This window comes from Suricata suricatta, chromosome 6, assembly GCF_006229205.1.
Source record: "Suricata suricatta isolate VVHF042 chromosome 6, meerkat_22Aug2017_6uvM2_HiC, whole genome shotgun sequence".
NCBI classification, from domain to species: domain Eukaryota; kingdom Metazoa; phylum Chordata; class Mammalia; order Carnivora; family Herpestidae; genus Suricata; species Suricata suricatta.
In genome coordinates, this window is record NC_043705.1 from 28897616 (window position 1) to 28910575 (window position 12960).

At 38.4% G+C, this 12960-nt stretch overlaps 1 protein-coding gene across 1 annotated transcript in view; it reads left to right on the top strand.

Annotated features, from left to right (window-relative positions):
- Positions 1-12960, top strand: part of KDM3B (lysine demethylase 3B) — a 66853-nt gene that overhangs the window by 12975 nt on the left and 40918 nt on the right. The window contains exons 3-6 of the mRNA XM_029941176.1: positions 2041-2208; positions 7821-7934; positions 9185-9290; positions 11069-11193. Coding sequence (XP_029797036.1) covers positions 2041-2208; positions 7821-7934; positions 9185-9290; positions 11069-11193 — 513 coding nt within the window. The remainder of the gene's footprint in view (positions 1-2040; positions 2209-7820; positions 7935-9184; positions 9291-11068; positions 11194-12960) is intronic.

The window sequence follows — 12960 nt, forward strand, 5'->3', positions numbered from 1 at the left end:
ATGTGAGGTTGAACCCCATGTTGGGGAGTAGAGTTTAATTTAAAAAAATAATAATAAGAACCTGGGTAGTTCAATTGGTTAAGCATGCAACTTCAGCTCAGGTTATGATCTCACAGTTCAGGAGTTCAGGCCCAGGGTCGGGCTCTGTGCTGACAGCTCAGAGTCTGGAGCCTGCTTTGGATTTTTTGTCTTCCCCTCTCTCTGCCCCTCCCCCACTCAATCTGTCATTTTTTCTCTCGAAAATAAACAAACATTACCCAAAAAAAAAAAAATCATTAAAAAAAAAGATGCTGACAGTGGGAACTATACAACTAACCTTCCCATTTTCAAATTGGCCTTTAGGAAGCTCAGAGGCACATGTATTACTCGGTCATAAAGCTGTATAGATCCTAATGGCCAGCTTAAGTTTTCCCTTCTACACTTTCATAGTGACTTCCTGTTGTACTTTGCCAGGCCTTGATTATTTGTTAATTTGTACTTTATCATTTTATTGTATGTGCTTTCCAAAAGCCAACTAGAATTCTATGAAAATGAAGTAGGATGTGAATAAATATCCCTTCTATGACCATCTATAATTTAGGTCCTGGATATTTCTATTCTCAGTATTGATATTTGTATGCATATGTCTTGCTCTTTATGCTGCATATGAAACATACTGAGAAGTCAGAATGTATATGGAAAAGCCAAACCTAAGATACGATTTATTAGAAAAACGTAGTTTTGGGGTACCTGGGTGGCTCAGGCGATTAAGCAGCTGAACTGAAGCTCAGGTCATGACCTCACGGTTCATGAGTTCAAGCCCTACATTGGGCTTTCTGCTGTTAGCATGGAGCCCACTTCGGATCCTCTGTCTCACTCTTTCTGCCCCTTCCCTGCCCCTGTGGGCATACTCTCTCTCTTTCAAAAATAAATATTTTTTAAAACTTAAAAATTTGGTTTAGGGGTACCTGGGTGGCTCAGTAAGTTGAAAAGTCTCTTGATTTTGGCTCAGGTCATGATCCCTGGGTTGTGGGATCGAGCCCTGCATCAGACTCCATGCTCAGTGTGGAGCTCTCTGCCTCTGCCCCTTTCCCCCACTCGCACTGTCTCTGTCTCTCTAAAATAAAATGAAATAAAAGAAAAAGGAAAAATGTAGTTTTGTTTAATGTGAATCACTTTTAAAAACTTTCTACACTGTCTACTTAACTATATCTCAAAAAGTAGAGTGTCTCTACTGGGAGAAAGCAAAGTATTGTTAATGTTGATAGCATGCCTCTCCTAACAGATATGCGATCACTTCTGGCAGGGGTGATTAAAAAATCCACACGCAGAACTGGGAAGGCAACTTTTTTTTTTCAGTGTTCATCCTTTTAATTTTATATCATGTTCATATATCACCTATTCAAAAAATTAATCAAAGTCCATGGTCTGGGGTGCCTGGGTGGCTTAGTCAGTTGAGCCTCTGGCTTCTGTTCAGGTCATGATTTCAAGGTTTATAAGTTGGAGTTTTGCATCTGGCTCACTGCTGTCAGTACAGAGCTTGCTTCAGATCCTCTCTCTGCCCCTCTCAGTCCTTCCCCTGCTTGTGCTCTCTCAAAAAAAAAAAAAAAAAAAAAAAAAACATTAAAAAATTCTGTCACATTCAGTACTAGTGTAAAAATGTTCTCTCCAACCTGTTAGAATATGAGCTCCTTAAGACCAGGAAATATGCTAGATTTCTCTGTTTCTGAATCTAACACAGTGCCTCATACATAGTAGGCCCCTAGCTGGTGTGCATGAATGTAAATTGGAAACCAAGAGTTACAAATTTCAATAGAATAACAGCTAAAAATTGCTGACTATGGATGTGCCCCCTTAACTCTGCTACCCTTTTTAGAGTAAGCTAAGCTGAGATCAGCTTCCTAGCTCTGAAATAAGATGGATTTTTATTGAAATTCATTGAAAGAACTTAAAAACAAATTAGTAGAATTTTTCCTAGTTACATTTTATGTTTGTTTATATATTGTAATGTGGGATTTTTCCAGTTGTGACCTCCAAACTCCTTTTTATCTTTCTTTGCAGATCTTTGTAGAATTTGATGGCTGTAACTGGAAGCAGCACTCCTGGGTTAAAGTTCATGCTGAAGAAGTTATTGCACTTCTGCTGGAAGGGTCTCTGGTGTGGGCACCCCGGAAGGACCCAGTCCTTGTTCAGGGCACTCGAGTCTCAATTGCACAGTGGCCAGCCCTGGTGAGTGGCTTACTGCCTAGGAACATATTTGGGCTTTATTCCTGTACTATAACTGTAACTAAGGTATTTATCCAATAGCTGAACTCCTGGGGCGCCTGGGTGGCTCATCCCATTAGGTGTCTGACTTTGGCTCAGGTTATGATCTCACGGTTCTTGGGTTTGACCCCTGTGTTGGGCTCTGTACTCACACTTTAGAGCCTGGGGCCTGCTTCAGATTGTGTGTCTCCTTCTCTCTCTGCCCCTCCCTTGCTTGTGCTGTCTCTATCTCTCAAGAGTAAATAAACATTAAAGAAAAAAAAATAGCTGAACCCTTCAGAGTTCCCAAAACTTCATGCTTATTCCTAACATACTTTTATTCTGTTACTAAAGCAAAAATTGGGAGATCTTTTCAACTGTGTCATCTGAACTTGTTTTTTTGGAAGTATAATTAACATACAGTATTTCTATTAGTTTTAGGTGTACAGTATAATGATTCAACAATTGTGTATATTACTGAGTGTTCATCGTGATAAGTATACTCTTAATCCTCTTTATTTCACTCATGCCTCCACCCACTTCCCCTCTGGCAACGACAGTTTGTTCTCTGTATTAAAGAGTGTGGGGGTTTTGTCCCTTTTTTTCTTTGTTCATTTATTTTGTTTCTTACCTTCCACAAATGTGGGGTGCCTGGGTAGCTCAGTTGATGAAGCATCCAGCCCTTGATTTCAGCTCAGGTCATGATCTCACAGTTTGAGATCAAGCCCTGTGCTGGACTCTGCCCTGACAGTGTGCAGCCTGCTTGGGATTCTCTCTCTCCCTTTCTCTCTGCCCCCACCCCCCGCGCCCCGTCTCTGCGTGCTCATGCATGCGCACACACTCTCTCTGTCTCTCTGTCTCCTCACTCTTACTCTTTCTTCACAATAAATAATCAGTTTTTAAAAATCCACATATGTGTGAAATCATATGGCATTTATTTTTCTCTGACTTATTTCACTTAGCATTATGCCCTCTGAGTCCATTCATGCTTTTGCAGATGGCAAGATCTCATACTTTTTTATGAATGAATAGTATTCCTCTGTGTGTGTATGTGTGTTCTTTATTCATTTATGGATAGACACTTGGGCTGCTTCCATATCTTGCCTGTTGTAAATAATGCTGCAGAAAACATAGGGGTGCATGTATCTTTTTAAATTCGTGTTTTTGTTTTCTTTGGGTAAAAAGCTAGTGGTGGAGTTCTAGGATCATATGGTAATTTTACTTTTAATTTTTGAGGACCTTCCATACTATTTGCCACAGTGGTTACACTAATTTACCTTCCCACTGACAGTGTAGGAGAGTTTTTTGTTTTCCACCCCCAACCCAACACTTGTTATTACTTGTCTTTTTGATACACAACAACATTAATTGTGGTTTTGATCTGCATTTACCTGATGATTCGTGATGTTGAGCATCTTTTTATGTGCTTGTTGGCCATTTATATGTCTTCTCTAGAAAAGTGTCCATTCAGGTCCTCTGGCCATTTTTAATTGGATTATTTGGGCAGTTGTTGGTGTTATATATTTTGGATATTAACCCCTTATCAGGTATATCATTTTCTCTGTATCTTCTCCCATAGAGTAGGTTGCCATGTCATTTTGTGGGTGGTTTACTTTGCTGTGCAAAACCTTTTTATTTTGGTGCAGTCCCAATAGTTTATTTTTGCTTTTGTTTCCCTTGCCTGAGGAGATGTATTGAGAAAAATATTTCTATGGCCAGTGTCTGCAAAATACTGCCTTTGTTTTCCTTCTAGCGGTTTTATGGTTTCAGGTCTTACATTTAGATGTTTAATCCATTTCAAGTTTATTTTTGTTTATGTTTTAAGAGAGTGGTTCAGTTTCACTCTCTTGCCTATAGCTGTCCAGGTTTCCCAGCACCCTTTGTTATTTTTTTTAAATTTTTTTAATGTTTTATTTATTCTTGATACAGAGAGAGACAGAGCATGAGAGGGGGAGGGGCAGAGAGAGAAGGAGACAGAACCGGAAGCAGGCTCCAGGCTCTGAGCTAGCTGTCAGCACAGAGCCTGATGCGGGGCTCGAACCCACAACCGTGAGATCTGACCTGAGCCGAAGTCGGAGGCTTAACCGACTGAGCCACCCAGGCGCCCCACCAGCACCTTTTTTTGAAGAGACTGTCTTTTCATCATTGTATAGTCTTGAGTCCTGTGTCACAGATTAATTGACCATATAAGCTATAAGCATGGGTTTGTTTCTGTGCTCTTCATACTGTTCTGTTGATCTCTATGTCTTTTTGTGCCAATACTGAAACTTTTTGTATTCAATAATATTTGATATTTTTATTTCTAAATAATTTTTGCACCTTAGTGCCTTCTCATGTAAGGTTATGAAATACTATTTGTAATCCTTAAAGGCTTTTCTTTCCATAAGAACTCTTTATTTTTCCCAGCCTTTTTGGGGTAAAATTGACATACAACATTGTGCAAGTTTGTGAACAATATGATAATTTGATATATATTGTTAAATGATTACCACAGTAACGTTAATTAACAAATCCACTGTTCACAAAGTTAACTTTTTTTTAAAGGATTTTTTTTTTTAATTTTTATGTTTTTACCTATTTTTGAGACAGAGACAGCATGAGTGGGGTAGGAACAGAGAGAGAGAGAGAGAGAGGAAACACAGAATTGGAAGCAGGCTCCAGGCTTCGAGCCGTCAGCACAGAGCCCGACATGGGGCTCGAACTCACGAACTTTGAGATCATGACCTGAACTGAAGTCAGACACCTAACTGACTGAGCCACTCAGGCACCCCACAGAGTTAACATTTTGTGTATATATGGTAAGAACTTTTAAGATTTAGTTTCTGGGGTGCCTGGATGGTTCAGTCATTTGAGCATCTGACTGTTGATTTCGGCTCAGGTCATGTTCTCACAGTTTGTGAGTTTGAGACACACAGTGGGTTCTGTGCTGACAGTGTGGAGCCTGCTTGGGATTCTTCCTCTCTGCCCCTCCTCTGCTTGCATTCTCTCTCTCAAAACAAAAAACTTAAAAAAGAAGATTTACTTTCTTAGCAACTTTCAAGTGTACATTATTGTACATGAGCAGGGGAGGGGCAGAAAGGGAAGGAGGCACAGAATCTGAAGCAGGCTCCAGGATTTGAGCTGTCAGCAGAGGGCCCTGTGCAGGGCTCGAACTCATGGACTATGAGATCATGACCTGAGCCAAAGCTGGACGCTTACCCAACTGAGCCACAGGTGCCCCAACATTATTGTACTTTTAATGTTTAATATTTTATTTTGTTTAATTAATTAATGTTTGTTTCTTTTGAGAGGGGGAGGATCTAGCTGACTCAGCCATTCAGGTGCCCCTCGTTATTGTTAACTGTAGTCGCCATGCTGTATGTTAGACCCCCAGAACATATAACTAAAGTTTGTACCTTTTGACCACCTTTACGCTTCACATTCCCCACCCCCCACACCCATAGAAACCACAGATCTACTTTATCTTGGGTTCTTTTTTTTTTTTCCAACATGTAGAGTGAAATCATACAGTATTTCGTTCACATTTTTTACTTATTTCGCTTAGCCTAATGCCCTCACATTTCATCTATGCTGTTGTAAATAGCAGGGATTTCCTCCTTTTTATGGCTGAATAATATTCCATCCTGTGTGTGTGCGTGCACGCACACCCCCTCCCCACATCATTCTCCTTATCCATTCATACATCACTGGATGGTTAGGTTGTTTCCATGTCTTAGCTGTTGTGAATAACACTGCAGTGAATGTGAGGGTGCAAATAATCTTTTGAGATGGTGATTTCATTTTCTTCAGATACATACTTGGAAGTGAGATTGTTGCATCATATGATAGTTCTGTTCAAATTTTTTGAGGAGTCTCCACACTGTTTTTCATGGTGGCTGCACCAATTTAAATTCCCACCAACTGTGCACAAGAGTTTGCTTTTCTCTGCATCCTTGCCAGCTCTGTTATTTTTTGTCTTTGCTGATAGGTCTTCTAACGTGTGAGGCGATGGCTCCTTGTGGTATTGATTTTCACTTCATTAGTAATTAGTGTTGTTCCGCCCATTTTTATGTACCTGTTGGCCAGTATATTTTCTTAGGAAAAATGTCTATTTTGAGATTTGCCTATTTTAAAAATTAGAATATTTGGTTTTTTGGTATGGGTTCCTTATAATTTCATATATTAATCTCTTATCTAATATATGATTTGCAAATATTTTCTTCCATTCCTTACATTGCCTTTTCATTTTGTTGATCATTTTTTTGTTGTGCATAAACCTTTTATTTTGTGATAGCCCCACTTATTTTTGTTTTTGTTGTTGGTACTTCATTTTTTCTTTTTTTTTTCTTTTTTTAATTTTTTTTTTTAATGTTTTATTTAGTTTTGAGAGACAGAGAGAGACAGCGCGAGCAGGGGAGGGCCAGAGAGAGAGGGAGATAGAGAATCTGAAGCAGGCTCCAGGCTCTGAGCTAGCTGGCAGCACAGAGCCTGACGCGGGGCTCGAACCCACAGACCATGGGATCATGGCCTGAGCTGAAGTCGGACGCTCTCCCGACTGAGCCACCCAGGCGCCCCCATTTTTTTCTTATTATTATTGTTTTATTTTCTTAAGTTTGACAAAATAATGCTATAAACTTAATTCTGAGAGTATCCATTTGTTTCTATCCTGTTAGCAAAGTAAAGGTATAAATGGCTACATTTTGAAAAAACCTACTTCACCTATGGCTAACCAGATTAAATAAATATTATTCAAAACAAATTTTCTACCTATTGATTATATGTAACATCATTTACTATACTGCCCTTTTTCATTTGTTTAATTTTTTTTTTTTCAGTTTATTCATTTTTGGAAGAGAGAGAGCATGAGTCGGGGGAGGGTCAGAGAGAGAAGGAGACTCAGAATCTGAAGTAGGCCCTAGGCTCTGAGCTGTCAGCACAAAAGCATGACTCTGGGCTCAAACTCATGAACAATGAGATCATGACCTGAGCCAGAGTTGGACTCTTAACTGACTGAGCCTCCCAGGTGCCCCCTTTTTTGCTTGTTTTTAAGTCTATTTCCAATTGAACTTTTGGAAGAAGCTCAAATGGACATGGACTCCAGGTGACTTTTATTGACTATTCATTTATGAAAAAGCAATATGAATTTACCCATGAACATTTATGCCAGTGATTATTTTACCAATCTCACAAAGACTTTAGGAGTTATAATGAAGACTGTATTTTGGGAATTTACAGTAGGTTAGCTTGAAGCCTAGCAAGATTAATCACATCCTTAGAGGGAATGAGGAATTTCTCATTCCTTGTATCCTTTTTAGCTGTAAATAAGAGTATTGAGCTGACTTTCTGCTCTAGTTTGCTTCCTGTGATTATTTGAGGGGTAGTATCCTTTTTAGCTGTAAATAAGAGTATTGAGCTGACTTTCTGCTCTAGTTTGCTTCCTGTGATTATTTGAGGGGTAGTTGTTGGATTGGGAGTGTTTTATGCTTTACCTTATCTGTATATACTGGGGCAAAAGATATATTAATGATGGATACCTTCTCTGAAGTTAGAGATGTGGCTGAATTGTTACCTATTTTCTTTTCCAACTTCTAATCAATTTCTTGTCATCTCTGTTTCAGACTTTCACTCCCCTAGTAGATAAGCTTGGTTTGGGTTCTGTGGTTCCAGTTGAATACCTTTTGGATCGAGAGCTTCGTTTCCTGTCAGATGCTAATGGATTGCATCTGTTTCAGGTAATTAACACTTGCTCTAGTCCTAAACTTATTTCCCTCCTTGCTAATTTCTTCATTGATTATAAATATATATGTTTCCCCTTTTCATTTAGTATTGAAACAAGTACTTCCATTAATTTCCTGTGCCTTTTAAAGCTTCTCTGCTACCTTGAAAGTCCATTCAGAGGCTGAGGTTTGTTTCCTCTTCAGCACACCCCACCCTGTCCTGAAAGCACTTAAGACCACAATTCTAAGGGTCTCCTCAGAAGGTGGCTTCCCAGAGGTGGCTGCTTATATACTTGACCTATACTTAGGTCAGTGGCAGAAAGGCTGGGAGTTTGGGCTGATTCCAAGCAGCATTAAATATTGAAGAGCCTGGGTGTATCTTTACTTAGAAAGAAAAGGGATAAGTAAATAGCTTAAACAAACTAGCATCTGAGTTAGAGGTTCAGAATTTATGGATGGTAATATTTATTTCTCACTTGTGAGGTTTACTGTCTGAAGGCTAAAAATTAGGAAACTTGTAAGAGTTTTGCTGTCCTCTTGAGGCAGCCAAGAACAGTATTTCCTTAACTGTGTTGTGTGAAATATTAATGATGATTTCTTTGTTGATATGTTTTCCTCCCTCTTTAGGCCTCACTCCCTCTCACCAGCCTTACTTTATTCATTTTTGCAATCTTAGTATTTACCAAGTGTAAGCACTTGGTAAACATTGAATAAATATCAAAATATACCAAAAGATTTACGTGGAATAAAATATTTTGTGGTCATATATTAATGAGAAACCTGAACAAATTTTTCTTACATGTCTTGTCAGAGCCTTTATCTGCTAATGTGTAGAGAAAGATAAAGTATATAATATTTCCTAAAATTAATGATCTGAACATCATTATTTTTTGCAGAACATCTCATGAGACTAGGATTCTATAGAACATTCCTTGGCGGGGTGCCTGGATGGCTCAGTCAGTTGAGCATCTGACTCTAGGTTTTGGCTCAGGTCATGATCTCACAGTTTTGTGAGTTCAAGCCCCGCATCTGGCTTTATGCTGGCAGTGTGGGGCCTGCTTGGGATTCTGTCTCTCCCTCTATCCTGCCCCTGCTCTCTCTCTCTCTCTCTTTCCCTTTCCCTCAAAATAAGTAGACTTTAAAAAAAAAATTTTTTTTAAATACACTGTTAGTATAGACTTCCTCAAGGGTATCATTTTCTCACCTGGTTAGATGATTGCTATTCATTTTAATATTTGGTTGCTTTCTTCTTTTATCCTTACCAGATGGGAACAGATAACCAAAACCAGATTCTTTTGGAACATGCTGCACTGAGAGAAACAGTTAATGCTTTGATCAGTGACCAGAAGCTACAAGAGATATTCAGCCGAGGTAAGAACAAGTAGTCTTCTGTCCTTGAATTCTGAATCAGGTATGTGGTCAATGTTGAAGTGATAGAATGAGAAAGATACCATGCAACTCTAAACATTTGCACTTCTTATTGTAGGTAGAGTCAAGAGTATTTCCAGTTAGCTAGATCTCTAAAATAGATTGGGAAAATAGGATCTCACTCAGACCACTGTTTCTTCTTTAAATTACGTTTCATAATATCCAGTTTTGTTGTGAGTTTTGTTCTGTTGTTTTTATATCCATTTCCTAAATAGTTATCAAGGGCAAATCTTGTACGAAACACAATGTTAAGGAACTAGAGCTAGAAAATCTCTGCCCTTATTGAGCTCCCTGTCTGTGAGGTTCTTAAGGACTAAAAAGACCAGTAACATAAATAACAACTTAGAGTGCAAGGTACATGTTCATAAAAGAAGGTATCCACAGACTCATTCACATTAACAACCTATTATTTCTTTAAGAATGAAAACAAAAGAATTCTTAGCTTTTTCCATTTCAGATACAGATTTTGCCCAAGAATCTACGTAAAGAATAGAGTATTTATCCTTCCATTCATGTTGCACATCTACTCCTCTTTCTGAGCCTCTTGAAAATCCTGATTTTCAGTGGAAATAGGGTCCTTGGTTCTCTTTTGTCAAATTGTATCTAAGTGGGTAAAAGTAGGAAAACTGGCGTATTTGGGGAAGGAGAGTATCAGGATAAAGTGATGTTTAATGATCAAAGAAAGATATGAAGGAGGAAAGAATGTAAGAAAAATTTGATAGAAGAAAACTGGGCAGAATGAGAGGTGGCTATGTATGTGGGTGCATATAGAAAAATTGAGGGAGCTTCATTAAGTTGTGAGAGATAGTAATTTAAAATAAGTAATGATTTAACTCTATCATCTCAAATGTATGAGATAATGCAGAGTAGGGAAACTGTCCTTGGAGGGCCAACTGGAATAAAATTTCAGGGTAATAATATTACCTGCTGATAAAGTAATATCTGTAAAACTCTGTGTTCCTAGAAAGACAGGTACTATATTTGTTCAGACTATTATTAGTGCCGAGGCTGGAAACCCCATAAATTGAACTCTCCACCTATTGCTGTTGTAAGTCAGCAGAGTGCAGATGGTTATGATTCCCATGGTCACATAACAAAATAATATAGTCAACTTACTGGCCTCCCTTTTTTTGTTGTTTTTAATTTTTTTATTTATTTTGAGAAAGAGAAAGAGCATGCCAGCCATGGAGGGGCAGAGAGAGAGAGGAAGAGAGAAAATCCCAAGCAAATTCCACACTCTCAGTGCTGAGCTGGACGTGGGGCTCGATCCCATGAACTGTGAGATCATGACCTGAGCCAAAATGAAAAGTTGGACACTACACCAACTGGGATACCCAGGCACCCCACTGACCTATTTTTTATTATGTGTATGTCAGATGAGATCATGTCTGATAAATTTCCTTTCTACCTTTAGTTTTTATTTGTAAGTTTTGTCTTCCTTATATTCCTTCTAGAATTGGAAGATTGAGACAAGGTGAAATCAAATCTGGGAGATGCTATGGAATCTCCAAATAGAATTTACAAAGATCATGAGAAAAATTATTTATGTTTTGTTTTTAAGTTGCTTAGTATGGTAAATCTAAAATTGTTCATTTATTCAGCTCCATACAAGAGAACTGAAAGTGCTAAATATTTACACCATAGTTTCCTTCTGCTTGTAGAAACAACCATGAATTATAGCTTAGCCAAACATTTTCAGTACTGACTGATCTCTCCTGTAGGTCCCTACAGTGTTCAAGGTCACAGGGTCAAAGTATACCAGCCAGAGGGGGAAGAAAGTTGGCTCTGTGGTGTTGTAAGCCATCAAGACTCCATCACCCGTCTTATGGAGGTTTCTGTAACTGAGGTGAGGTTTGGGGTTATTTCCTCTAAGATTCATCCATCCCCTTACAGAGGGTGGTGTAGAGAAAGGGAGCATTTAGCAATATGTAAGAAAACTTGGGTTCTATCTCCAGCTCTTTCACATAATGACTATGACCTTGAGAAAGGCTATTCAACTTTCTGAACCTCATTGTTCTCATTTGAAAATTAAGAGATAATTAAGTGATCCCCCAGCCCCACCTCAGCACTGTTTTGGGAACTGAGATAATAGATTTGAACCTGCTTTGCACTCTGTAAAACAGTGTGAAAATGTGAACTGGTATTATCATTATTTTATCATATCCATTCAAGGTTACTAGTTTAAAATCTAGTCAGCATTTGCTTCTGTAATACTTATGCCACTCCCCCTTGAATGGTGAAAAAATGAATTGTTTCTAATGAAGTAAATTAAAAAACAAAACAAAAACAGTATCTGGAGCTACCTACCTGGAGAATTGTCTAAGAAAAACAATAGATGAATAGGTTTTTTGTTTTTTGGGGGGTTTTTTGGTTTTTTTGGGAGACAGAGCAAGAGAGAGAAAGAGGAAACACAGAATTTGAAGCAGGCTCCAGGCTCTGAGTTGTCAACACAGAGCCCAACATGGGGCTTGAACTACAAGATCATGACCTGAGCTGAGATTGGATGGGCTTGACCAACTGAGCCACCCAGGTGCCCCTGGATGAGTGTTTAGAGGCAAACATAAATCTATTTATCTTTGAATTGGTTTCAGAGTTGCTCTTAGCAGCCACATGTAATGTAAGTGTAAATGATTTTACTTAATTCCTTACTGAGTTTTCAAAAAAAAAAAATTACTAATTTTCAATTTAGGGGCACCTGGGTGGCTCAGTTGGTTAAAGCATCCGACTTCGGCTCAGGTCATGATCTTCTGGTTTGTGAGTTCGAGCCACACGTTGGGCTCTGTGCTGACAGCTCAGAGCCTGGAGCCAGCTTTGGATTCTGTGCCCGCCCCCGCCCCCCCCATGCCCCCGCCCCCACCTCTCCTTAACTCTCTCTCTCTCTCTCTCTCTCTAAAATAAACATTTAAAAATTTTTTTTAATTTCAAAAATACACATATATAAAGTAGATATTGGAAGCTCTCCCCTCCCTCAGGCAAATATCAGTCCTGTCAGTAGTAACCACCATTAATAGTTTCATATGTATTTTCTATATTCTTCCAAATATCTTCTGTGTGTATGCATGTGTAATATTTGCATGTTATCTATTTATGTGATACGTATATGAACCACACTTTATTAGAAAATGGGATTATACAATACACAGTTCTATAATTTACCTTTTTTACTTAACTGTAGATTATCAACATCTTTCTGTGTAAATATACATAGAAATTTGCCTCATGCTTTTAAAATAGATGTTCCACTGAATGGGTATGTCATAAAAAATTTAATCTAAAATCGGTGGACATTTAAATCATTACCATTATTTTCAGTAATACAAATAATGCTGCAGTGAATATCCTTGAACAGGTATAATTGTGCACTATGTCACATTATTTCTTGAAATAAGTTTTTAGGTATATAATATTGTAGATCATAGGATATGCTCATTAAGTCTGACAGTGTCTTTCAAATTGGCTGCTCCCTAGTGCTTTATTAGTAGAGTGGTTCCATTGATGAATTTTGGTTCTGTAGGTTTTTACTTTTTGATACGTACAGAATAGGAAGGTTTTAGAGATGTAGAATTTGAAATTATGTCTCTAAAAGAGACACATGGTCATTGAACTCAATTCT